At 45.4% G+C, this 26,105-nt stretch overlaps 1 protein-coding gene across 1 annotated transcript; it reads left to right on the plus strand.

Annotated features, from left to right (window-relative positions):
- Nucleotides 1-220: 220 nt before the first annotated feature.
- LOC137365610 (uncharacterized) lies at nt 221-21,417 on the plus strand. The gene is made up of 6 exons (XM_068027985.1): nt 221-274; nt 326-476; nt 811-1,009; nt 1,130-1,456; nt 2,320-2,603; nt 20,519-21,417. Exons 1-6 carry the CDS (start codon nt 221-223, stop codon nt 21,415-21,417), a joined length of 1,914 nt encoding a protein of 637 aa, XP_067884086.1.
- The last annotated feature ends 4,688 nt before the right edge of the window (nt 21,418-26,105 follow it).

A 26,105-nucleotide genomic window follows, 5' to 3' on the forward strand; every position in this document is an offset into this window, starting at 1 on the left:
GAAGTCTAGAGTCATAAAATGGGGCAAGCTGCACTGCCAGCTACTTCCAGTGTGTCTTGCAGGATACCCATGCTGGCTGAGGCTTTAGGGTGGGCGTAACGTGAATGTGCCTGTAACATGAGGAGTCGTCTTAATATGGGGTCAATCAGCCAATCCAGCAGCTTGGACAAAGGTTTTTGAAACTTGATCTGTACATATCCACTGAGCACCTCTCAGATGAATGTGCGTTCAGCAGCACACGGAACATCCGTCTAGCATTATTGAAAAGGACCAGGTATCCAAATTACACGTCAGGGGCTTTTGATTAACTTCTTCTATTGCAAAGGCAGTGGAGGTGTGGATGGTTTTCTGGAGGCTGCGTTGTGAGCTGCAGCATGCATTCAGGGAGGCCAGTGGATCTGGTGACCCAGCTCTGGCCGAGGTAACGGAAGTGTCGTTACAGTGCTTCTCTGTCCACAAGGGGGTGAAAGGTTATCGTGGGTCGGTGGTAATGTGGAGAAATCAGTTCTGCCATGAACTTATTGAATGTCAGAGCAGGTTCGAGTGGCTGAGTGGCCTACTCCTGCTCCTACTAATGTTCGTAACATGGCCAACACAGGGAGTAGAGGCTGCAGAGAGGGGAAGCTCTGCAAAGTGGGAGGAGGAGAGGGCTCTGCCCTTCCCACCCTCGGTTTTCCAAGAACCAAAAGAGCAGTGGTCCTAATCCCGACCCCTGAGGAACACCACTGTATACCTTCCACCACTTTGTTCTGGTTTCTGTTCCATGGTCACTGTTTCTATCCATGCTGTCACTGCCCCTTTAACCCATAGGGTTCAATTTTGCAAACCTGTCCATTGAATCACAGTTGATCAAATACCTTTTGAAAGTCCCTACACATAACTTCAATTACACAACCCTCATTAACATTCTTCATTGCTTTATCAAAGAACTGCATCAAATCTACCTCATCGTCATCTTTCTCGACTCCTCCACTGTTGCTAAATTATCAGGCTGGTTATCTGACATCCAGTACTGGACAAGCAGAACTTTACTCCACTTAAATATTGGGAAGATAGAAGTCAATTTTTCCACTCCCCACTCCAAACTCCATTCTTTTGTTACTGATTCCTTCTCTCTTCCTCCTCACAGTCTGAGATTAAGCCAGTCTTTTCAGAAGCTTGGTGCCACATTTGAGCATGAAATGAGTTTCCAATCTCATATTCGTGTCATCGCTATGACCTCCTATTTCCACCTCAGTAACATTGCTCAACTTCGTTCCTGTCTCAGCTCATCTGCTGCTGAAGCTCTCATTCATGCCTCCATTACCTCTAGACTGGACTATTCCAATGCACTCCTGGCTGGTCTCCCACATTCTAGTTTCTGCAAACTTGAGGTCATCCAAAACTCTGCTGCCCGTCTCTTAACTTTAACCAAGTCCCGTTCACGTGTCATCACGTGCTCACTGACCTACACTGGGTCTCACTCAAGCAATGGCTTGAGTTTAAAATACTCAACCTTGTTTCCAAATCCCTCCATTGCCTCACCTCTCCCTACCTCTGTAATCTCCTCCAGCCCCTCCAACCCCCAAGATATCTGGCCTCTTGTTCATGTTGATATAAATTTGTCTGCTACTGGTGACCACACCTTAAATTGCCTAGGCCCCAAGCTTTGGAATACCCTCCCTACACCTCTCCACCTCTTCACTTCTCCACCTCGCTTTCTTCCTTCAAGACACTCCTTAAAACCTACCTGTTTGACTAAACTTTTGTTCATCTGACCTTATAGCTTCTATTGTGACTTGGTGTCATACTTTGTTTTATAATGCCTTGGAATGTTTTATTACATTAAAGGTGCTATATAAATATAATTTGCTTTGTTGAAGTTTGCCAGACATGATTTTCCATTTGGATATCCATGCTGCTTGCCGGTTGTTATACCATGTTTTTTCAGGAATGAATACTTTAGTCCTGGATTTTGACCTCTAGAAGTTTCCTCAGCAGCAACGTGAGACTGTTTACTCCATCTCTCCTTTTTTAAACAGGATGTAACATTTGTAACCTTCCAGCCCTCTGTAACCACTCCCATATCCAAGGAGGATTGAAAAATTCTTGTCAGGGCCTCCACGATTTCCAAAACTCCTTCTCTCAGCAACTCTCATATATCGCATTCAGACCAGGCAACTTTATTGTTGTGCAAAGAGTGTTGGAGTGATAAGGGTTAACTTAACCTGATTGTTCAGTGACTGTAATTAATGTCAGTCTTCATGGGCTCTAATTGTGTCACTGGAGGCTTTCCCTCTTCTATTAATAAGGGGCACTTTTCAGTGTGTTATTCCATAGTGTCAAAGGGCGTATAACATCTGGCACTAAAAAGGAATATTGGTCCCAGAGAGTGGGAGAGGATAGTTGGAATCTGAGAACAATAGACTGGAATATCACAAGAATGAGTCAGAATCTGAGAAGAATAGATTGGAATATTACAACAATGGGCAGGAGTTTCTCCTGGGATCTTCACATTCTTTCTACAGATTATGATTCGCTATCATTACAATCTCGGATCCATTACGCACTTATGATTATGCAATACATTTACTATCCAATCCTCGCTATTGTTGGTGTCCCTGGTAAGTCTCTCTATCCTGATATTGATTCTATAAACCATGTTTAACTGCAGTACTGTTATTATCATTTACTCTGCCCACCTTGCTGCTTTTGTTATTCCTGGTAAATCTCTTTCTCCAGCTATTAGCTCTATAAACCATTGTTAACTAGAATAGCATTCTTGTAATTTTCTCCCTCATCTTTGCTGCTGTTGCTGCCCCTGGTAAGTCTGTATTTCCCGCTATTAGATCTGTAAACCCTGTTCCACTGAAATACTATTCTTGTCTTTTAAAACTTTGGGAAGATTGAAGCCAGAGTCATCAATCTCCATCACAAAATCTGCCCCCTATCCATGAACTACACACCCCTCCCTGGCCAATGTCTGAGGCTGAAACAGATTGTTTACAACCTCTGAATTCTATTTTAACCTGAGCTTATATTCCCTCCATGGGCAACCCTGCCGACTACCACCTCTGTAATATTGCCTGCCTCCACTTCTGCCTGTCTATCTGCTGCACAAACCCTTATCTGTACCTTTGTTAAATTCACTCTTGACTATTCCAATTCTATCCTGGCCACCCTCCCAGTTCCAAGCCTCCATAAACCACAGTCCATTCAAAACTCAAGCCTGTATCCTAACTCACACCATACCTGGTTCACTTAACACTCTATGCTAACTGACCTATATTGGGGTCTGATCTGACAACACCTAAATTTTAATATTCTCATTGTTGTGTTTGACTCATTCCAATTCCCTGGTCATTTCCCATATAATTGCAGAACTTTTGCCTTCAAGTCTTTTTCCAAGTCCCCTTTTAAGGTGAATTGCCTTTCCTCAGTATCTCTCCCTGGCCGGGATTTTCAGCTCTAGAGCACCACTGGTGTCGACACTGCGGGAACCTGCATCCATAACATGGTGCAAGCCGAGCGGCTGGCCACTTCTGGCGTGTGCTGCACAGTGCCCCATGCTGGGCAGGGCTCTAGCCTGGGTGAACATTGTGTATTCTGGTAGCATGAGAAGTTGTCAAAAAGTGACATCAAGCATCTGTTTATGAGCTTTGATGCACAACTTTGAAACTTGGTCTGTGCATGTCCACTGAACATCTGTGTTAGTCACTGTCAGTTGAACATGTGTTCAGCAGCACAAGGAGTCCCCTGTCGAGCTATTTAAAAGGACCAGGCATCCAACTTGCAGGTGAGGGGCTGTTGACTTACTTTTCCAATGCAAAGTTAGTAGAGGTGCTGTGGATGGCTTTCTCGAGGTTGCGTTGAGAACTGCTGCAGACATTCGGAAGACCAGAGGATTTGGTGACCCAACACTGGACAAGGTATGGGGACTATAGCCACAGTACATCTAGGTTGGCAATATGAGTAGCAAATGGAGAAGAGGCTGTAGAGAGGGGAAGCTCTGCAAAGAGGGAGGAGGAGGGGGCTTTGCTCTACTCAGCCCGTGTTTTTCAAGAGCACCTACACCTAACCCAGGAGCAGTGTGCGAAGCGACTCTGATTCAATAAGAGCTGTTGCACTTCCTGCAGCACAACCTGGTTCTGCACCAAGTGTCGAATGGCGCTAAGCAGTGGCCGTTAAGGTCACAGTTTCATTGAATGCATCCTGATCTTTCCAGGCTCGAAACGCATCTCCCACTAAAGCTGCCTGTCGAAGCCAGGTGAGGTGAATACACTGTTTTCTCCCACAGAAGGGAGAAGCAGGTTGAGATGTCCCGTGGCTTTGGCAGGATACCGGGGTTCCGGATGGTGTATGTGCCTCCATATCTACGAGGAGAGATACAGGAACTGTAGGCAGTTGGAGTGTGACCAGGCACTGTATGTCACGGTGCTGAATGTCCACCATCGTGGCAGAAGCCACATTACCTTCATTCTGAATCAATCAGTTGTTCCTACCATTTTTGGGCCTTCGCAGGGGAACCAGAATGTGCACCTTGGAGACAAAGGATGCCCCCTCTATACACAGCTCATAAACCCCACCTACTGACCCACGCAATAATAACACATCATAATGTGAGCAATGGAGACACCAGGAACATTGTGGAGCAGATCATCGGCGTGATGAACCAACGCTTCTGATGCCTGAACCACTCGGAAGGACACACTGGAGTCCAAGGTCGTGCTCAGTCCTTCATATCATCGCCATCATAAGAACACAGGATGTCAACAATGTGCTGATGATTTTACAAAAATGAGGCTCCTGGAACTGGAGTGTCAGAAAGCAGCAAGTCATGGTAGACACTGGTGTTCCCCAAGGTTCAGTGCTGTGACCTACTTTTTGTGATAAATGTAAATGACTTTGCGATTGGGGTTCAATGCGCAGTCCATTATAAACTTTCCCAGTATATGAAATCAATTGTAATAGTATTCCCCTGTCATAGAGTCATAGAGCCATTATGGCACAGAAGGAAACCATTTGGCCCATCGAGTTCATGCTAGCTCTCTGTAGAGCAATCCAGTCAGTCTCATTCTGCCACTCTGTTCCCATAGCTCTGCAAGTTTATTTCCCTCAAATATCCATCCAAAATCCTTTCAACATCATTGATCATCTCTGCTTCCGCCACCCTCGTAGTTAGTGAGGTCCAGGTCACGACAACTCACTGCATAAAAACAAGTTCTTCCTCACAATTTGTCAAACTTTCAAACTGGGGCTTAGGGCTGTCCACATAAGACCGTCTTATCAATTATTACACTGTGGTAGCTCATGTGATCGGTTGCAAAATGTGTTATCAATATTTTACAGTGCGATGAGGTTTGTGACTTTTTAGGAGTGAATCCTTCTTATCAGAAGCTGCCTCGAGGCAAGTCCTTCACCATAGGGTCGAGGCATGTCGATGAAATTCTTTTAACCTTTAAGGAAGATGAAATCTGCTTTTAATTTTTAGTTCCTAATGCATAGGAAAATAACTTTTTAACCTTATAACCCCCATATTATGGCCAGATTCCTTCACAATGAGGGATAGGGAGAAACTGTTCCCATTGGCGGAAGGGTCGAGAACCAAAGGGTGCAGATTTTAGGTGACTGACAAAAGAACCAAAGGCGACATGAGGAAAAACCTGTTTATGCAGTGAATGGTTCGGATCTGAAATGCACTGCCTGAGAGTGCAGTGGAGTCAGATTCAATTGTGGCTTTCGAAAGGGAATTGGATACTTATCTGAACAGAAAAAAGTAACAGGGTGACAGGGCATGGACAGGGGAGTAGCAAGAACTGAACTGCTTTTGCAGAGATTCAACATGGACACAACAAACTGAATAACTTCCTTCTGCGCCTTCTGTTCTGCAACAATCCTGTGTCACTGTGACTCGCCAGGTGCAGATCCCAACTCTATACTCGCCTCTAAGGTACACGCAGTGTTAGTATTCAAGTTGGTGACAGCAGTGTTAGATCAAGTGACAGGGGATATAAGTCAGTGCTGTGCTGATGCTCTGTCTCTCTTTGCCTCCTGGAGCTGCTGTGGCTGGGAATCTGGCAGTCTTTAGGTATTATTGGGAAGCATAAAATCAGAAGGGGAGCTTTGGGGTGAGGGACTGGGGGTGAGATGGATTGCTGGAGGTCCGTGATCCCACCAATGTAAGCTTCCACATAACTCCAGACTGCAGGATGAGGGTGAGGTGGGAGTTAGGAAGGAGCATAAGCAGGAACATAGCATCATCCTGAATACTCTCCGTGATGCCGGATGCTACGGGCTCTGTCACAGCCAGTCCCATGATTTGGAGAACCATCTCCTCCCTCAGGCTCAGGGGATGAAAGTATGCCTGGCCACTGCCAACTCTCTGCTGCTCCCTGTGATTATGAACTAACTTGTCCTGCAAGAGAGAGGGCAGAATGTCAGTGATTGTGTTGTACTGTGCTTGGGTGATGCATCCGCCATAGCTGAATGGCTGGAGTTAAGTCTAGGCAACGAGATATCGGTGTGAGGCCAGCATTAGTGGAAGGTGCGTGGGGGTGAGGTGGAGTATGTCAATGAGCTCATTAAAAATCTTCTGGCAAAGCACCCATGTCCAATGAGGAGAGGTTGGATAAACTCAGATTGTTTTCACCGGAACGACGGAGGTGGAGGGGCGACACCATAGAGGTTTACAAAGTTATGAGTGGCATGGACAGAGTGGATAGTCAGAAGCTTTTTCCCAGGGTAGAAGAGTCAGTTAGTAGTGGACATAGGTATAAGGTGCGAGGGGCAAAGTTTAGAGGGGATGTGCGAGGCGAGTTTTTTTACACAGAGGGTGCTGAGTGCCTGGAACTTGCTGCCGGGGGAGGTGATGGAAGCAGGTACGATAGCAACGTTTAAGAGTCATCTTGACAAATACATGAATAGGATGGGAATAGAGGGATACGGACCCCGGAAGTGGAGAAGGTTTTAGTTTAGACAGGCATCAGGATCGGCGCAGTCTTGGAGGGCCGAATGGCCTGTTCCTGTGCTGTACTGTTCTTTGTTCTTTGTTCCTCAGAGTCAGACTTCTTTCATTGACCTCCCTGGTCACCTACGACCATTCCCCTCGGAGCGTGCTCCTTGAGGGTCTCTGTGCCCTCCCCATCACCACACTGATGGAAACATGACCTCTCATCCCCTGTTAACCTCCATGACTAAGGTCTCCAGTGCCACATGTGGAGCCCTTTCCCTGCACTAGTGTTTTATTTGCCTTGCCTCCAATTGCAGCATTCACTGTTGGCATCTTCATCGTGAGCAACAGCAGAATCCTATGCTTCAGTGCAGCTTCCCTTTAAGAGGGACTGACTGCCTTGAAGAGTTGGGTGCCGACTGAAACACATGCCAGCCTCTCAAGCAGCTAGGCTCCCTGCTGATAATCCAGAAAGACAGCAGAGTGGGTGACCCTTGGCTGCATATAGAATTCATGGAAATGAGGAAGTAGTATGGAGTTTGTGTGCTGCCTGCCTTAACGGGAACAAGCATGAGCAGATCACAAATTGCAACTCCTATGCCCAAAAAGCAGCACAAACCTATCTTTCACACTGTCTCTTTTCCTCTCTCTCACACTCTCTGTCTCTTGCTCATACAATCAGAGATTGGTTCTTCACAGAAGGAGGCTATTCGGCCCAGCGTGTTAGTGCTGTCTTTTTGAAAGAACTATCTAATTAGGGTGTAAGGGTCACACAGAGAGGAGACTTCACCTGAGTGAGACGCAGTCAGAGCATGGAGGTGGGAATTCGGCGCAGAAGGGGAAAGAGTTGCTACTTTTTCCAGCCTCCAGTAGCTGTACAAGACACAAGTTGCTGCCCAGAAATAGAGGGTAACCTAGAAACAGCGATGACTGTTTAAACAAAGGTGTTGAGTCTGTGGGTTCAAGAGCACTCCAAAGAAAATGGATGTGTGACATACAGCAAACAAGGCAAGTGATTGGTCGGTGGACATTTTCTCTTTGTCTCACATCTAAACTGAGGAATTTTAATTGTGGTTAGTATAATATTAATTAAAATAAAAGAATAAGAATCTTCTGAAACTCAGGTAATTTATTGGTAAGTTTTTGATTGTAGTAGTAAGGTTTATTGGCAGTTGTAAAGCTTATTAGTGGTAGTGGGATTTATTAACTGAAAATTAACTAAGACAAATAAATAATTTAACACATAATCAAGATAACGGGGATGGTGATGTGTTGCTGCTGTAGTCTGTGCGAACTGGTGGACACCAGTGTGATCCATGGCAAATACATCTGTAGTAAGTGTGGCTCAAAGAGCTTTGGTTCAGAGTCAGTGAGCTGGAAATTGATCTCTAGACACTGCGATGCATCAGAGGGACAGAAAGTTACCTGGACACTTCCATTAGGATAGGGTCTTCTGGTTTAATCAGTGGGCAGGGACAGGAGGGCGTAACTGCCAGTGAGACAGGTAAGGGGATCGAAAAGATAGAAATGGAGGAGGCTCAGCCCTTGCAATTGTCCAACAGTTTCGAGGTTCTTGCAGCTTGTGTCGATGAGAGCGGGGGCTGCAAGGTGGACGAGCAAACTGAGCATGGCAGCGTGGCACAGGAAGTCATTCAAGCGGTGGGAGTAAATAGGTATGTTGTGGTAGTAGGGGACCTTATAGTCAGTGGGATAGACACAGTTCTCTGTCGCCAACAGCGAGAGACCAGAAAGCTGTGTTGCCTGTCCAGTACCAGGCTCTGCTGTGAGCTGCAGAGGAACTTGCAGTGGGTGGGGGAGAATCCACGTTGTCCACGTGGGTACCAACGAAATGGATAGGATGAGGAAAGAGGTTCTGCAAAGGGAACATGAGCAGCTAGTGGCTAAACCTCAAAGGTAATAATCTCTGGGTTACTACCGGAGCCATGAGCAAATAGGAGTAGGGTAAATAAGATTAGAGAGATGAATGTGTAGCTCAAAGATTGATGTGGGAGAAATGGTAGAGAGGGCTTTAAAATAAATAGTAGGGGGAAGGGAGCATGTGAGGGGAGATACAGTAAATTAAAGGGAAATGACAGGTTAATAGAGCAGGGGAGCAATTTGGATAATAATAACCAGTGTGTGGAAGTAAGGGACGGAGTATACAAATACAAGCTTGCACTGGTAAATCAAGTCAGAGATTTCAAAAATGGTAAAAAGGACAGAGTTAAAGGCTCTGTACCTGAATGCCTGCAGCATTTGTAACAATATGGATGAATTGTTAGCACAGATAGAAATAAATATGTATGACCTGATAGCCATTACGGATACATGGTTGCAAGGTGACCAAGGATGGGACCTGAATATTGAAGGGTATTTGACATTTTGAAAGACAGGAAGCTAGGAAAATGTGGTGGGGTTGCTCTGTTTATTAAGGATGACATTACCACAGTAGTGAGAGATGACCTTAGCTTGGGTAGAGATAAGAAACAGTAAAGGTAAGAGGTCACCTGTGGGTGTAGTTTATAGGTCCCTAGCAGTTGATATGGGACAAAGTATACAGGATGAAATAAATGGTGCATTTAAGAAAGGTACTGCAATAATCATGGATGACCTTAATCTACGTGTCGATTTGGGGATGAGATTGGCGAAGTTAGCCTGGAAATTTTTTTTATTTTAGGGATACAACACTGGAACAGGCCCTTCAGCCCACTGAGTCTGTGCCACACAACAACTACCTTTTTATACTAACCCTGCAGGAATCTGATATTCCCTACCACCTACCTACACTAACAGGCCCTTCAGCCCACTGAGTTTGTGCCGCCCAACAACCACCCTTTTATACTAACCCTGCAGGAATCCCATATTCCCGACCACCTACCTACACTAGGGGCAATTTACAATGGCCAATTTACCTAGCAACCTGCAAGTCTTTGGCTGTGGGGGGGGGGGGGGGGGGGGCGGGGAACTGGAGCACCTGGCAAAAACCCACACAGTCACAGGGAGAACTTGCAAACTCCACAAAGGCAGTATCCAGAATCGAACCTGGGTCCCTGGAGCTGTGAGGCTGCGGTGCTAACCACTGCACCACTGTGCTGCCCCACATACATTTAGAGAGTATATTTGGGACAGTACATTCCAGCACAGGCCAGGGAGCAGGCTATTCCATAACTGTTAATCCGCAGACAGAATTAATCAATAACCTGGTAGTAGGGAGCCTCTAGGCAACAGCGATCATAGCATGATAGAATTTCACGTTCAGTTTGAACTGAGAAGTGTGGGTCTAAGAGCAGTGTTTTAAACTTAAATAAAGGTAATTATAAGGGTATGAAGACAGAGTTGGCTAAAGTGAACTGGGAAACTAGGTTCAAAGCTAGAGATGCATTGGTGTATTTAAAACTTACTGAGGAGAACTGGGAAACTAGGTTCAAAGCTAGAGATGCATTGGCAAAGTATTAAGGAGATATTTAATAACTCGCAGCAAAGATTTCTCACAGTGAGAAAGAAAGACTCTTTGAGAAGGAGACTTGATCCATGGCTAAATAAGGAAGTTAAGGAGAGTTTCAAATTGAAAGAAACATTGTACAATTCTGTGAAGATTAGTGGTAGGTCAGAAGATGGGACCAATTTTAAGAACCAGCAATGAATATCTAAAATAAAAATATGTGGATGGAGAAATTAGAGTATTAGAAATTCGAGAAAACTAGCTAGTAAAATAAAAAAAGCAAGAGTTTTACAAGTATTTAAAAAGGAAAAGAGTAACTAAAGCGAGTGTTGGTCCTCAAGAGATTGAGTCTGGGGAATTGATAACGAAAAGCAAACAAATGGCGGGGACATTGAACAGGTATTTTTTTTTGTCTGCTTTGACTGTAGAAGACTTAGAACACTTCCCAAAGTTACTTGGAAGACAAGAGGTAAAGGGCAGGGAGAAAATTAAAACAATCACCATCACCAGGGAAAAGGTACTGGGAAAACTATTAGAATGAAAGGCTGACAAGTCCCCAGGACCAGATGGCCTGTACCCTAGGATCTTAAAATAAGTGGTTGCAGAGATAGTCGAGGCATTGGTTATAATCTTCCATAATTCCTTAGTTTCTGGAAGGGTCCCAGTGAATTGGAAAATAGCATTCAAGAAAGGAGGGAGGCAGAGAGAAGGAAACTATAGGCCAGTTAGCCTAATATCTGCTGTAGGGAAATTGCTGGAACCCATTATTAAAGAGGTTATGGCAGGATGCATAGAAAATCATCATGGGTCAGGCAGAGTCAATATGGTCTGCTACCTCCCCCTCTCTCCCCTCTTTCTCTTTTCTCTCCCCCTTCTCTTTCTGTCTGAGAGTTACAGTCAGCATTAGTGCTTAGCACAGCAGCTTTGTGGTTGGTCATTTTCAAAAAAAAAATCACATGTCAATTGTCACAGCTGACAGCTACTAGGAGCGGGAGCAGCGATTTCTGAACTCTGGACCGAGTCAGGGTTTTCTGGGAGCTTTTAAAAAAAAAGTCGCAACCCACTGGAAAACCCTGAATGTGTATGAAGTTCGGAAACCGCGGTTCCTGCTCCCAGCACCTGTCAGCTGTGAAACCAACTGGGCTTTTTAAAAAAAAAAAACACTGGTCTGGACAAACAAGACAACAGAAAATTTCTCATCTCTAAAATACAGCCACGGGCCGGATGGAAACTTTGGCGGGCTGTATCCTGGTCTGTGGGCCGTATGTTGGACAACCCTGGTTCAGAGGGAGCTGTGCTCTTTATCTAATCCCATGCTGTACCTGTCCTTGGAGTGTTTGATGGGAAAGTATAGAGGGAGTTTTACTCTGTATGTAATCCATGCAGTCCCTACCCTGGGAGTGTTTAATTGAACAGTGTAGAAGGGAGCTATATTCTGTATCTAAACTGTGCTATTATCCTTGCAGCAGCCACAATACTTTCAATTTGAAACAGTCTGCTGTTCCCACCATCTTTGATCCTCCATGACAAACTAGAATGTAGCTTCTCTAAGACAAAGGCTACCTCTATACATGGCTCACAACCTCCACCCCTGCTGCCAATGAAAATAACACGTGTATAACGAGAGCAACGGAGCCACCAGGAACACCATGGAGCGGACCATCAGCGTGATGAAGCAATGCTCCCAATTCCTGACCCTCTCGGTGGTGGGGGAGGGGGGGGGGCGGGGGCAGCTCTCCAGTACACACTCGAGCAGGTGTCCAGGTTTACCCTTCATATCATTGCCATCATCAGGACACAGGCATTACCACCAGGAATCCGGAGGTCAACATAGGAGGAGGAAGAGGAGGAGCAGGGGAGGGAGGAGGAGGAGTCAGGCAGTCTAGTTGCTGGATGCCTTTGACCCAGACAGGTTGCCGGAGCATGTCTGTGAAAACTCTGGTTCCAAAAAGACAACTTCCCTTTCACACCATGTATTCCCCATTCTCCCCCGTTACATTCATCTGAGGCATCCAATCACAGCCTCTGCTTGGTGACAATCCTGCAATAAAAACCACCAATAAAAACCTTTTCACTAACATCTTTATCCAACAACACATCCAATATGCACACAAAACTGAGCCTTTGGGTCTTCCCTCGGTGGCTGTCTCGTGGGTTCCCTTGACTTGCCGAGTGCTCTGACACAGTGTTACGCCAGTGGCTGCAGGATGGCTCGGGGAAGGCAGTTGACTTTCACGGGGTGGGGGGGGGGGAACTTCAGATGACCTTGCAGGATGCCGTGGAGCAGCTCTGGGCCTTGAAGGCCCGGATTCGGACTGCACCACCTCGACATGGCTGCAGCAGCCTGGGCTGGCTGATGGGCAACAACAAGGACACTGCTGGAGTGGCAGTGAATGGAGAACAAATGCTGTCATCCTGAGAGCGGACAGCAGGTTCGTACTCCATGGAGCCTCTGCCACTCCCACGGGGTGTCACCTCAACAATCCTAGTAATCCGTTGGAGCACAGATTGCGGGACTTCTGAGAGAGCCTGCAAACCTCTTTGAGCACTGAGATCCACAGCCATGACAGCAATCCTGCATGGCAGCATAGATCTCATAACCTCAGTCTGCAGCACTGAGACATTGGGTATCTACTGCCTGTGGTTGATGGTTGTTGATATGCAATGGTTTATCATGGCTGGGTCTGCTGGTGCCATCACAGAGTTAGCGACTACCTCAAAGTGGAAAGAATGGGCTTTTGGCCCTGCACAATGTGCTCTGCCAAGTTTGAGAAGGACTTCTCCATGCGCCTTGACAGTGACACCAAACTGTCCAGCAGGCAAGTCATATTGGGAACATGTAGATTTCATGGGAATGAGGAGACAACACAAAGTTTGTGCGTCATCTGCCTCAACAGGAGCGGGCACGGGTGGATTGCAATTCGCAATCCCTACATTCAAAAAGCATTGCAAACTTCTCTTTCTCTGGGTCTCTATCTCCCTTTCTCTCTTTCACCCTGTCTCTCTCACTTGCTCTCGCCCTCTCTTCAATCTCTGTCTGTTGCTCACAGAATCAGAGGTTCATGTACCTAGAACACCCTCTCCGTAAATATCACCCGCCTTACCCTTTAATCTAACATTATCAATCGATATTAGGGTATTAAGGTCCCCTGATATCACAACTCTATAGTTCCCGCAGACCTTTGTGATTTCCCTGCAGATTTACTCCTCTCTCTCTCTCTCTCTCTCTCTCTCCCTCTCACTATTTGAAGGCCTATAGAATACCCCCAGTAATGTGATCATCACCTGTTTTTGCTTCAAGCTCTAACCAAATAGATTCTGTCTTTTCCCCCTCAAGGACATCCTCCCTTTTCAACACTGCAATGTATTCCCTGATCAGTACAGCCACCCCATTGCCCTTCTTTTCTTCCATGACTTTTCTGAACACTTTATATCTTTGAATATTAAACCTCTAGTCCTCACCATTTTGAAGCCATGTTTCCATCATTACATCATATCCCTACAAGGCTATTTGTGCTTGTAGCTCACCAGCCTTATTCACAACAATCTGTGTATTTCCATGCATGTATTTTGAACCTGTCTCTTTATTTCTTGTAATCCTTCTTAGTCAGCTCTTATTGAATATGTACTACCTCCTTCTCCAGGATGATCTAACACTCTCACTCCTTTATGCACCTTATCCTCTTTTCTACTTCCCAATGCTGGTGCCCAACCCCCTTCCAATTTAGTCTAAACCCTCCTCAATCACACTGGTGAATTGATACCAGTCCTGTTGAGGTGCAACCCATCCCTTTTGAATAGGTGCCCCCCCCCCCGACAGAACTGCTCCCAATGCCCCAATAATCTGAAACCGTCCTTCTTGTGCCATGCTTCAAGCCATGCATTGATCCTCCCTATCATCCAATTTCTATACTTGCTGCTGCAATGCACTGGGAGTAATCTCCAGATTACTACCTTCGACCTCTTACATTGCCACTTCCCCCCTAACTCCTGAAAATCTGACCATAAGACATCAGAATCTGCCCGTGCTATGTCGTTGGTGCTGACATATGTCACAACTTCTGGCTCACTCCTTTAGTCCTGAGGAATATCCTACACCCCCTCTGTGATGTCCTTTACCCTGGCACCAGGAGGGACTAACAATTATTTTTCTTTTGTTTTCTTCTTTCAAGGGATGTGGGTGTCACTGGCCAGGCCAGCATTTATTGCCCATCCCTAATTTCCTTTGAGAAGGTGGTGGTGAGCTGCCTTCTTGAACCGCTGCAGTCCATGTGTGGTTGGTACACCCACTGTGCTGTTAGGAAGGGGGTTCCAGGATTTTGACCCAGCGACAGTGAAGGAGCAGCGACATAGTTCCAAGTCAGGATGGTTTGTCACTTGGAGGGGAATTTACAGGTGTTGGTGTTCCCATGCCCTTGTCCTTCTAGGTGGTAGAGGTTGCGGGATTGGAAGGTGGTATCGAAGGAGCCTTGGTGAGTTGCTGCAGTGTATCTTGTAGATGGTACACACCGTGTACCTGTGCATCCTGCAGAATACCCTGCCCCCTCTCTGTGATGTCCTTTATCTTGGCACTGTGCGTCGCTGGTGAAGGGAGTGAATGTTAGTGGATGGGGTGCCAATCAAGCAGCTGCTTTGTCCTTGATGGTGTTGAGCTTCCTGAGTAATGTTGGAGCTGCATCCGTCCAGGCAAATGAGGAGTATTCCATCACACTCCTGACTTGTGCCTTGTAGATGGTGGACAGGCTTTGGGGAGTCAGGAGGTGAGTTACCTACCACAGGATTCCTAGCCTCCGACCTGCTCTTGTAGCCATGGTATTTATATGGCTACTCCAGTTCAGTTTCTGGTCAATGGTAACCCCCAGGATGTTGATAGTGGGGGATTCAGTGATCGTAATGTCATTGAATGTCAAGGCGGGATGGTTAGATTCTCTCTTGTTGGAAATGGTCGTTACCTGGCACTTGTTTGGCATGAATATTACTTCCCACTCATTAGCCCAAACCTGGACATTGTCCAGTTCGTGCTGCATTTCTACACGGACTGCTTCAGTATCTGAGGAGTCACGAGTGGTGCTGCACATTGTGCAATCATCAGCGAACATCCCCACTTCTGACCTTATGACTGAAGGAAGGTCATTGATGAAGCAGCTGAAGATGGTTGGGCCTGGAACACTACCCTGAGGAACTCCTGCTGTGATGTCCTGGAGCTCAGATGAATGACCTCCAACAACCACAACCATCTTCCTTTGCGCTAGGTATGACTCCAGCCAGCGGAGGGTTTTCCCCCTGATTCCCATTGACTCTAGTTTTGCTAGGGCTCCTTGATGCCATACTCAGTTAAATGCTGCCTTGATGTCAAAGGCAATCATTCGGACCTCGCCACTGGGATTCAGCTCTTTTATACATGTTTGAACTAAGGCTGTAATGAGGTCAGGAGCTGAGTGTCCCTGGTGGAACCAAGCTAAGTGTCATTGAGCAGGTTATTGCTGAGCAAATGCCGCTTGATAGCACTGTTGACAACACTTTCCATCACTTTACTGATGATCAAGAGTAGACTATTGGGCTGGTAATTGGCTGGGTTGGTTTTATCTTGCTTTTTGTGTACAGGACATAGCTGGGGAAATTTCCATATTGCCGGGTAGATGCCAGTGTTGTAACTGTAATGGAACAGCTTGGCTAGGGGCTTGGCAAGTTCTGGAGCACAGATCTTCAGCACTACTGCCAGAATATTGTCAGGACCCACAGCCTTTGCAGTATCTGGTGCCTTCAGTCAGTTCTTGATATCATGTGGAGTGAATCGAATTGGCTGAAGTCTGGCATCTGTGATGCTGGGGACTTCAGGAGGAGGTTGAGATGGATCATCCACTTGGCACTTCTGGCTGAAGATTGTTGCAAATACCTCAGCCTTATCTTGACGGTCACAGAAATGCCTGTGAATTTCCTATAACCACTGCTTTTCTACTTTTTGCTATTTTCTGCTGTGCAGTTCCTTACCCATTGGTTCCATGGTCCCTCCTTGAAGGTGTCATCTCTCCCAGCAGTCTCCAATGCTGAGTACATGTACATACCCCAAAGTCACCTGCACCTCCAGCTGCTTGCTAGTCTTCCGGATAGTCAGCCGTCTCCTATCCTGAACTCTCACTGCCTGTGGAGTGCTGGAACGTATGATCCAGCAAACCCTCCTCCTTCCTGATGCTCTGTAATGACTCCAGATGCCCTTCAAGCTCGGATATCCTGAGCTTGAACACAGGCAGCTGGAGACACTTCCAACAGACGTGATCCCCAAGAAACGTGAGGGGTCCTGTAGTTCCCACTTGGTGCTGTAATTGAAAGCAACAGGTCTCAGCTAGCAATCCACGATCGGAAAAGAAATCTCGATGGCCTCATTTAGAAATTAGTTCATCATGTTTACAAACCATTAATTTAATTATTGCCTTTCGGGAAGCTCTGTGCCTAATTCTCCAATTACAGATTCTTGTGTATTGCTGTAAATTGTATTGTTGTCGAAGATTTTTGTCTTTCATCAGGAGAATGGCAAGAATAACCAACGTAAGGGAAAAGAACAACAGCAATTACAGATTCCCTTACTGTTATACTTGATCTGATTGAAATTAATAATTTCCTGGTTCACAGTTTAAAGAATGCCCTAAGTTTAGAGAGAGTAAAAGAGAATTATTCACCAAGCAAACACTTCGCTGCTGTTCTGTGATGTCATACATTGATGTGTTTATCTTTCTTTTCTAACATGTTCTGCCATCAGCTCTTTAGACCCCGACCCACCTTGCTCTCACCCTCACTGCTGGTCTTGGGCCATCTCTAGCCCCCACTCTTCATCCCACCAACCCCCTCTCGCTGGCCCCCCACCAGTCTCCCTCAGCTCTCACTCTCACTGCTATTCACAAGCCTGCTGTGCTGCCACTCTACATTAGCTGTCAGTCCCACCCTGATCTCACTCTCGCTACTGGTTCCGGGCCTGCTCAGCCACTACTCTTTATTACCCACTGCTTTGACTCTCTGTGCTGTTTTTGGGTCTGCTCTGACTGTGCTCTTTATTTACAGAAGAATTCCATTTCAACCATCAAGTCTGTGATGGCTTTCCATGGAGCTATGCAGTCAGTCCCACTTACCCTCTCGATCCCCGCAGCCCTTCATTTCTATTTCTCTCAGGTGGTCACCAACTTCCTCTTGAAGTCATTGATCATCTCCGCTTCCAGCACCCTTGTGGGCAGCGAGTTCCAGGTCATTATAACCCACTGTGTAAAAAAGTGCTTCCTCATATTCCCCCTACATCCTTTGCCCCCAACCTTCAATCTGTGTCCCCGAGTCCTTATACCATTTGTTAATGGGAACAGCTTTTTCTTGCCCAACTTATCTAAGTCTGTCATAATCACATACACTTTCATTAATTCTCCCGTCAATCTCCTTTCTTCTAAGGAGAACAAACTCAGCTTTTCTAACCTAACCTTATAACTGACATCCCCCTTCCCTGGAACCATTCTGGTAAATCTCCTTTGTACCCTTTCAACAGCCCTCACATCATTCCTAAAGTGTGCCACCAGAACTGGACGCTGTGCCCACGTTGGGTCTGACCCAGAGCTTTATAAAAGGTCAGCACAACTTCTCTACTTTAGTACTCTATGCCTCTATTTATGAAGCCAAAGATCCCAAATGCTTTAATAACCACACTCTCAATATCTCCTGCCATGTTCAAAGATCTGTGCACATGCATGTACCCACAGACCCTCCTGTTCCTGTACACTTCTTAGAACTGTGCCATTAAGTATAGATTACCTCTCCCTATTCCTTCTGCCAAAATGCATCACCTCACACTTGTCAGTATTGAATACCATCTGCCACTCTCTGCCTTCTCCACTCGCCTACCTATGTCCTGTTATATGCTATTCATATCATCCTCACTGTTTGCCACAACTCCAAGTAGGGTGTCTTCAGCAAATTTTGGGATTCTACTTTGTATTCCAGGATCCAAGTCATTTATATATAGCAAAAAAGTTTAAAAAAAAACTGTGGTCCCGGCACTGACTGTTCGGGAACATCACTGTCTACCATCCTCCAGAGTGAAAAGAACCATGTACTATGACTCGATGTTTTCTGTCCTTAAGCCATTTTTTAAAATCCAATAGTCATTTGGTAGTACAGAACTTGAGTATTGCTGAAAATAGAGATATGTTATCGAAACTTTTCATCTTGCACTCATCAGGACAATCCACAAGAAGATCAATGCAAGGGAAAACAACCACTTTATACTGTATGAGAAGAGAGTGCTAATTGGTTGCAAGTGAACGTTGATTGGTAGAAGCATTGCCATGGAGAATGCACCAGTTTATGGTGACTGCCAGTTCACTACCAAGCTTTGTTTGTAATTTAAACTAGGCAGCTTGACTCTGATAGGTCAAGCCATTGCCTTGAGGAATGAACCAGTGAATGGCTATTACTTATTTTGTTTAGCTGAAATAGGCGCAATGTGTGTACATGTTCTTTCTCTCTGTCTTCACGTGTTGTTTCATCCCAAATATAATCCTCTATTCAGGAAAGGGGGCAACAGAAGCAGTTAGCCTAGCATCTGTCATTGAGAAGATGCTGGAATCCTCAGTAAGGAAGAAGCGGCAGGACATTTAGAAAATCATAATGGAATCAGGCAGAATCAACAGAGTTGTACAACAGGGAAATATTATTTAACAAATTTATTAGAGTTCTTTGAGGATGTAACAAGCAAGGTGGATAAAGGGGAACTAGTAGATGTAGTTTATTTGGATTTCCAAAAAGCATTTGATAAGGTGCCACATAAAAGGTTATTGCACAAGATAAAAGCCCTTGCTTTTGGAGGTAATACATTAGAAAGGATAAAGGTTGGCTATTTAACAGGAAACAGAGAGTTGGGATAAAGAGGTCATTTTCAGGTTGACACACTGTAACGGGGACCTCAGCTATTTACAATCTCTATAAAGGCCTGGATGAAGGGACAGAGCACATTGAAGCCAAATATGTTGAGGATACAAAGATAGGTAGGAAAGAAAGTTGTAAGCAGAATGCAAAGAGTCTGCAAAGGCATATAGATAGGTTAAGTGAGGAAGCATAAAATCGGTAGATGGAGTAAAATGTGGGAAAATTTGAGGTTGTCCACTTTGGCAGTAAGACTTGGAAAGCAGAATATAATTTAAAGGGAGAGAAACTGCACAACACTGTGGTGCAGGAGGACCTGGGTTTCCTTGAATCGCAAAAAAGTCAACCTGAAAATGACCTCAGCAAGAATTAGGAAATGCAGCAAGAATTAGGAAAGCAAAAAGAATGTTGCCCTTTATTGCAAGGCGAATGAAGTATAAAAGTAGGGAAATCTTGCTAGAACTGTACAGGACATTGGTGAGACCGCACCTGTGTACAGTTTTTGTCACCGTATTTAAGAAGGGATATACTTGCATTGGAAGCAGTTCGGAGAAGGTTCACTAGGCTGAATTCTGGGATGAAGTGGTTGTCTTATGAGGAAAGGTAGAGCAGGTTGGGCCTATACTCATTAGAGTTTAGAAGAATGAGGAGTGACCTTATTGAAACATATAAGATTCTGAGGGGGCTTGACAGGGTAGGTGTCAAAAGGATGTTTGCCTTTTAGGGGAATCTACAACTATGGGGCACAGTTACAAAATAAGGGGTCTCCCATTTAAGACGGGCATGAGGAGGAATTTCTTCTCTCAGCGGGTTGTTAGTGTTTAGAATTATCTTCCACAGAGCTCAGAGGAGTCTGGGTCATTGAATGCTATACAGGCTGAGTTATATAGATTTTTAATGGACAAGGGAGTGAAGGGTTATGGGGAGTGGGGGTGGTGTGGCTGACAGGAAAATGGTGTTAAGGCCCCAATCAGATCAGCCATGATCTTATTAAATGTCGGAACAGGGCTCGAGGGGCCGAATGGCCTACTCCTGCTCTTATTTCCTAGGTTCTTAATTTCGATATATTGGTGGATTTCGTTTCAAGGTAATCCCTGTTTTCAGCAGATAAACCTGTCAAAGGTGCAATCCTTTCAAATCATCACTGGATACAGTAACATGTTTGAAAATCTCAATAATTTCTCAATCAAATTGGCAACTTTGCTCCCTGCCTGATGTATAATTTTCTTGTTTATCTCCCACCCTCACAGCTAACTTGGTGACGATGGGGATCCTGTCTCAGGGAAAGTGCGGTCTGTCCAAATGTGTCACTCGTTACCTGGTGGCGATGTCAGTGGCGGATCTACTGGTCGTTTTCCTTGACCTGATATTGAGGCATATTCCCATTGTTTATGCGGAACAGTTTATTTTCCTGGAGTCCATCCCCGTGTGTAATATCCATGCTGTCCTGCTTTACGCAGCCACAGACTGTTCTGTCTGGTTCACTGTCACTTTCACCTTTGATCGATTCATGGCCATTTGTTGCCAGAAGCTGAAAAGTAAATATTGCACCGAGAAAACTGCAGCCATTGTTCTGGGAACAGTGACTGTCCTGAGCTGTTTAAAGAACATTTTCTGGTATTTTATGTTTACAGGTCTGTACTGGCTGGCGAACATCCCCTGGTTTTGTGGTGTAACATGGGATGTTCGGTTCTCTCCAGTCTGGGGAACAATCGAGTTCCTCCATCACATTCTAACCCCGTGTGTCGCATTTGTAGTCATTCTGCTACTCAATGTTTTCACCATCAAACACATTTTAGTAAGCAGCAGAGCACGCAGGAGACTCCGGGCTCACAGCAGTGGGGAGAGTCGCAGAGACCCAGAGATGGAGAGCCGAAGGAAATCCATCATTTTACTGTTAGTTATCTCAGCTAATTTCATATTGTTATGGACACTGTTTATGGCGTATTCATTATGGTCCCGAATGTGGGAATTGGGGTATAAGTCTGTATTTCTGCCTGTTTATCTGCTGGAAATGGGCTTCATGCTGCAGCTCCTGAGTTGCAGCACCAATACTGCGATTTATGCTGTGACTCAGACTCAGTTCAGAGAGCAGTTGAAGAATGTGCTGAAATATCCTTTTACTCCAATTGTTAAATTCATTCAATGATGAGAGGAACTGAGTCACTGACATTTCCACATCTTCTCATTTTACATGGCATTTCCAACAGCTGGTGGAGAGCAGTTGCTATGGTGACAAAGTGGGGATAGGGCCTGCCGCTAGCGTGACAGAAGCAGTAGGGTATGATACTATGGTGACAGAGGGAGGGTGGGCATGTTGGTACAGTGGCAGAGTGGGGCCGGGGCCTGTTGTTATAGTGACAGAGCAGTGGCAGGGCAACTTCCCCTTGGTGCCGGGGCAGGGGTGGGGGGGGGGGGGGGGGTTGCGGCCCTGTCGCCATGGTGAGAGAGCGGGACGGGGCCTAACACTAAGGCGACAGAGCAGGGGTGTGGCCGGTCACAATAGTGACGGAGTAGTGGTGCTTGTTTCCCATGGCGACAGGGATTTGGGGCAAGGCCGGTTCCCCATGGTGACAAGAGGGGTTGCCTGTTTCCCGTGCTGATGGGGTAGGTGTGGGGTCTGTTCCCCATGGTGACGGGGGTTAGGGGGGTTGAGGTGTGTCCCTCATAGTGATGGGGCATGAGGGAAGGCCCTGTTTCCCCATGGTGATGTAAGAAATGAGGCCTTTAATAACTGATACTTCTCATAATAATATAGAATTCTGATAGAAATAATTCTCTCTCTTACTATGAAAGATTTTATAGTCGACAACCAGGAGAGCATAGGCCTGCTGTCTCTGCCAAGGACATAACTCTAAGACAGGGTATGAAACACGACAATTCGAAAGCTGATAAGGTGGAGCCTTGCACGCTCTCTATACAAGTATCTGGCAGAAATTAACCACAGTGGCACAGTGGTTAGCACCGCAGCCTCACAGCTCCAGCGACTAGGGTTCAATTCTGGGTACTGCCTGTGTGGAGTTTGCAAGTTCTCCCTGTGTCTGCGTGGGTTTTCTCCGGGTGCTCCGGTTTCCTCCCACATGCCAAAGACTTGCAGGTTGATAGGTAAATTGGCCATTATAAATTGCCCCTAGTATAGGTAGGTGGTAGGGAAATATAGGGACAGGTGGGGATGTGGTGGGAATATGGAATTAGTGTAGGATTAGTATAAATGTTTAGTTGATGGTCAGCACAGACTCAGTGGGCCGAAGGGCCTGTTTCAGTCCTGTATCTCTAAACTAAACGAAACTAAATACCAAGCACGAGATAAGGTCAAAGGTGACTTCGGGGGCAAAATGATGGACAAGGAGTAGCAGATGACCCATGACACCTTGGGTACCTGTCCTATATTCATTGATTAGAAGGGTTCAAACAAGTGATTAACATAGGGTGAACTCCCAGCTCTCAAAAATAAGGCATATCAATAGATGCTCAGAGGAGCAGAGACCATAGCCCCCACCTGGCAGAAGATAGAAAGCTTCCAGACATCTCAGCTAATAAGGCTTTTAAAATCATTGTAATCCTTTATAACCATTTACAATCCTTTCAGATGCATTATGGCCCTTAATAACACTTTATAATACTTTATAGGTCTTTATAAATCTTCATAAAACTTTATAATACTTTATAGGGCTTTATAAGTCTTTATATCGTTTTATAGTCCTTTATGATCATTTCTAACCCTTTGTAACCCTACATAATCCTTTCTAACCCTTCATAATACTTAATATTTTAGACAAACATACAAACAATCGAATTTGGAATGGGACTAAGCTATTACACCCCTCGAGACTGCTCTGCCATTTGATAAGATGATGGCTGATCTCTTTGTAGCCTTGACCCTACTTGCCTGTCTACCTCCCTACTATGTTTCACTCCCTTGTCAATCAAGAATTTATCCAGCACATCCTTTAAAAATATTCAATTGTCCTGCCTCCTCTGCTCTCTGGGGAAGAGAATTCCACACACTGACGACCCTTAGAGAGAAAACATCTCTCCTCATTCCGTCTTAAATGGAAGACCCCTTATTGGTAAACTGTGTCCCCGAGTTCTAGTCTCTCTAATAAGGGAAAACATCCTCTCCGCAACCACCCTGTTAATTCCCCTTAGGATTTTTCAATAAGATCACATCGCATTCTTCTAAACTCCAATGGATACAGGCCAAAACTGTCCATCCTTTCCTTCATCGCAGGAATCAATCGAGTGAACTGAACTTCTCTGAACTGCTTCTAATGCAATTAAGTCCTTTATTAAATAAGTAGACTAAAACTGTACATAGTACTCCAGATGTGGTCTCTCATGCTCTGTCTCTCTCAATCACTCTCTTTCTCTCTGTCTCATCCCATGTCTATCTCTCTCTCTCATGCTTAGTCTCACTGTCACTCGCCCTCACTTTCTCTCTGTCTCTCTCTTTCTCTCATTCCCTGTTTGTTCATCTTTCACATGCTCTGCCTGTCTCACTCTCTCTCCCCCTTTCTTTGCCTGTCAAGATCTCTCACTCATGCTCCATCTCTCCCTTACTCACTCCCTCTTTCTATCTCTCTTACTCATACAAATATACAAATTAGGAGCAGCAGTAGGCCACTTGGCCCCTCAAGCCTGCTCTCCCATTCTAGAAAACCATGGCTGATCTGATTGCAACTCAACTCCACATTCCCACCTACCCTAATAATCTTTCGCCCCCTTGCTTATCAAGAATCTATCTACCTCTGCCTTAAGTATATTCAAATACTCTGCTTCCACCGCCTTTTTATGGAGAGAATTCCAAAAACTCACAACCCTCTGCACTGAGTTCTGCTGGACGGCACAGAGTACGAAGAAGGGAGTTTGGTAATTGAGGGAGTTCGGGAAGGAGGGGGAAAATAAATTAAGAAGAAAATAAATTTGAGTGCACAGAGTGTAAAGTGGGAGTTTGGTCTGTGAGGAAGGGGCTCCTTTCTTTATTTCTTTGGTCTACCCTTTTCAGCCTCCCGTAGCTGCCTCTCTCTTCGGTACAGGGGAAGAAGTTGATTGGTGAGTAACTGGCAAGCTATTTTACTTCTCATGTAATAAAAAGTTTTTAAAGTTTTGTTATGGCAGGTCAACTTGGTCAAGTGGAATGTACATCCTGTGGTATGTGGGAAGTCATGGATGCACCACATGTCCGAGACAAACACATCTGCAGGAAGTGTCACCGGCTGCAGAAGCTTGAGCTCCGGGTTGCGGAACTTGAGCAATGGCTGGAGTCACTGCTGTGCATCTGCGAGGCGGAGGACTACGTGGATAGCATGGGTAGGGAGGTGGTCACTCTGCAAGTTAGGAGCATGCAGGCAGAGAGGGAATGGGTGACCACCAGGCAGTCTATGAGAACCAGGCAGGCAGTGCAGGAGTTCCCTCAGTCTATCTTGCTTGCTAATCGGTTTTCCATTTTGAATACTGGTGAGAGCAATGGTTCCTCGGGGGAGTGCAGCTAGAGAAAAGTCTGTGGCACCACGGGTGGTTCAGCTGCACAGGAAAGGAAGAAGAAGAGTGGAAGAGCAATAGTGATAGGGTATTTGATAATTAGGGGTTCAGAGAGACGTTTCTGCAGCAGTAAATGTGACTCCAGGATGGTTCATTGCCTCCCTGGTGCCAGGGTCAAGGATGTCAAGGACATCCTTCTGGGGGATGGTGACCAGCCAGAGGTCATGGTTCACATTGGTACCAATGACATAGGTAGCAAAAGGGATGAGGTCCTGAAAGCAGATTTTATGGAGTTAGGAAGGAAATTAAAAAGCAGGACCTCTAGAGCAGAAATCTCAGGATTACTCCCAGTGCCATGTGCTTGTGAGCATAGGAATAGGAGGATTGATCGATTGAACATGTGGCTGGAGAATTGGTGTCGGAGGGAGGGCATCAGATTCCTGAGGCATTGGGACTGGTTCTGGGGTAGGTGGGACCTGTACAAGATGGACGAGCTACACCTTAACAGGACCGGAACTAATATCCTCGCAGGGAGATTTGCTAGTGCTATTGGGGAGGGTTTAAACTAGCTTGTCAGGGGGATGGGAACCTGAGGGGTAGCTCACATTGGAAGGAAATAAAACTGGTAAAAGGAAGTAGAAAAGTAGCAAGTGACATTAGAAGGCAGGCGAAACAAAGGCGAGAATCAACTCGTCTTAAAACACCAAATAATGTCAAGAAGACAAGGTTAAGGGCACTCTACCTGAATGCATGCAGCATTCGCAACAAGGTAGATGATTTATAGGCCCAAATTGAGGTAAATGGGCATGATCGAATTGCCATAACGGAAACATGGCTACAGGGTGACCAAGACTGGGAACTGAATATTCAAGGATTGACATTTAGGAAGGACAGGCAAAAAGGAAAAGGAGGTGGTGTTGCGTTGATAATAAGGGAGGGGATCAGTAGCATTATGACCAGGTGAGGAGGAGGTCTAGGGTTCACTTTCAGCCTTCACCTGGTCTTACCATAACAGGGTTTAGTTTTAAACACTCCGTGTTCTTAGCTCTCCCTTAGTGAATCCTTGCTCACCGCTTTCCAATTATAAGGCAAAGAAACCAGCACAAATATGCTTTCTTAGGTTTAAAGAAGAAAAGTTGACATTAATTAAAATTAAACTCTAATTCAATTAACACCTACAGATACATGACACGCCCACGTTAGCATGCATATACAATACACACATCTAAATAAAGACAGAAAAGAGCAGAAGAAAATACAGTGGAAAAGTTTGAGGCAATATCTTAAGAGTTTTTGTTCTGGTTCTTCGAGCTCGCTGTATAGTTCTTGATTGTAGGTAGATCTTACTTTTTATTG

This window comes from Heterodontus francisci, unplaced genomic scaffold (genome assembly GCF_036365525.1).
Source record: "Heterodontus francisci isolate sHetFra1 unplaced genomic scaffold, sHetFra1.hap1 HAP1_SCAFFOLD_96_1, whole genome shotgun sequence".
Lineage (NCBI taxonomy): Eukaryota > Metazoa > Chordata > Chondrichthyes > Heterodontiformes > Heterodontidae > Heterodontus > Heterodontus francisci.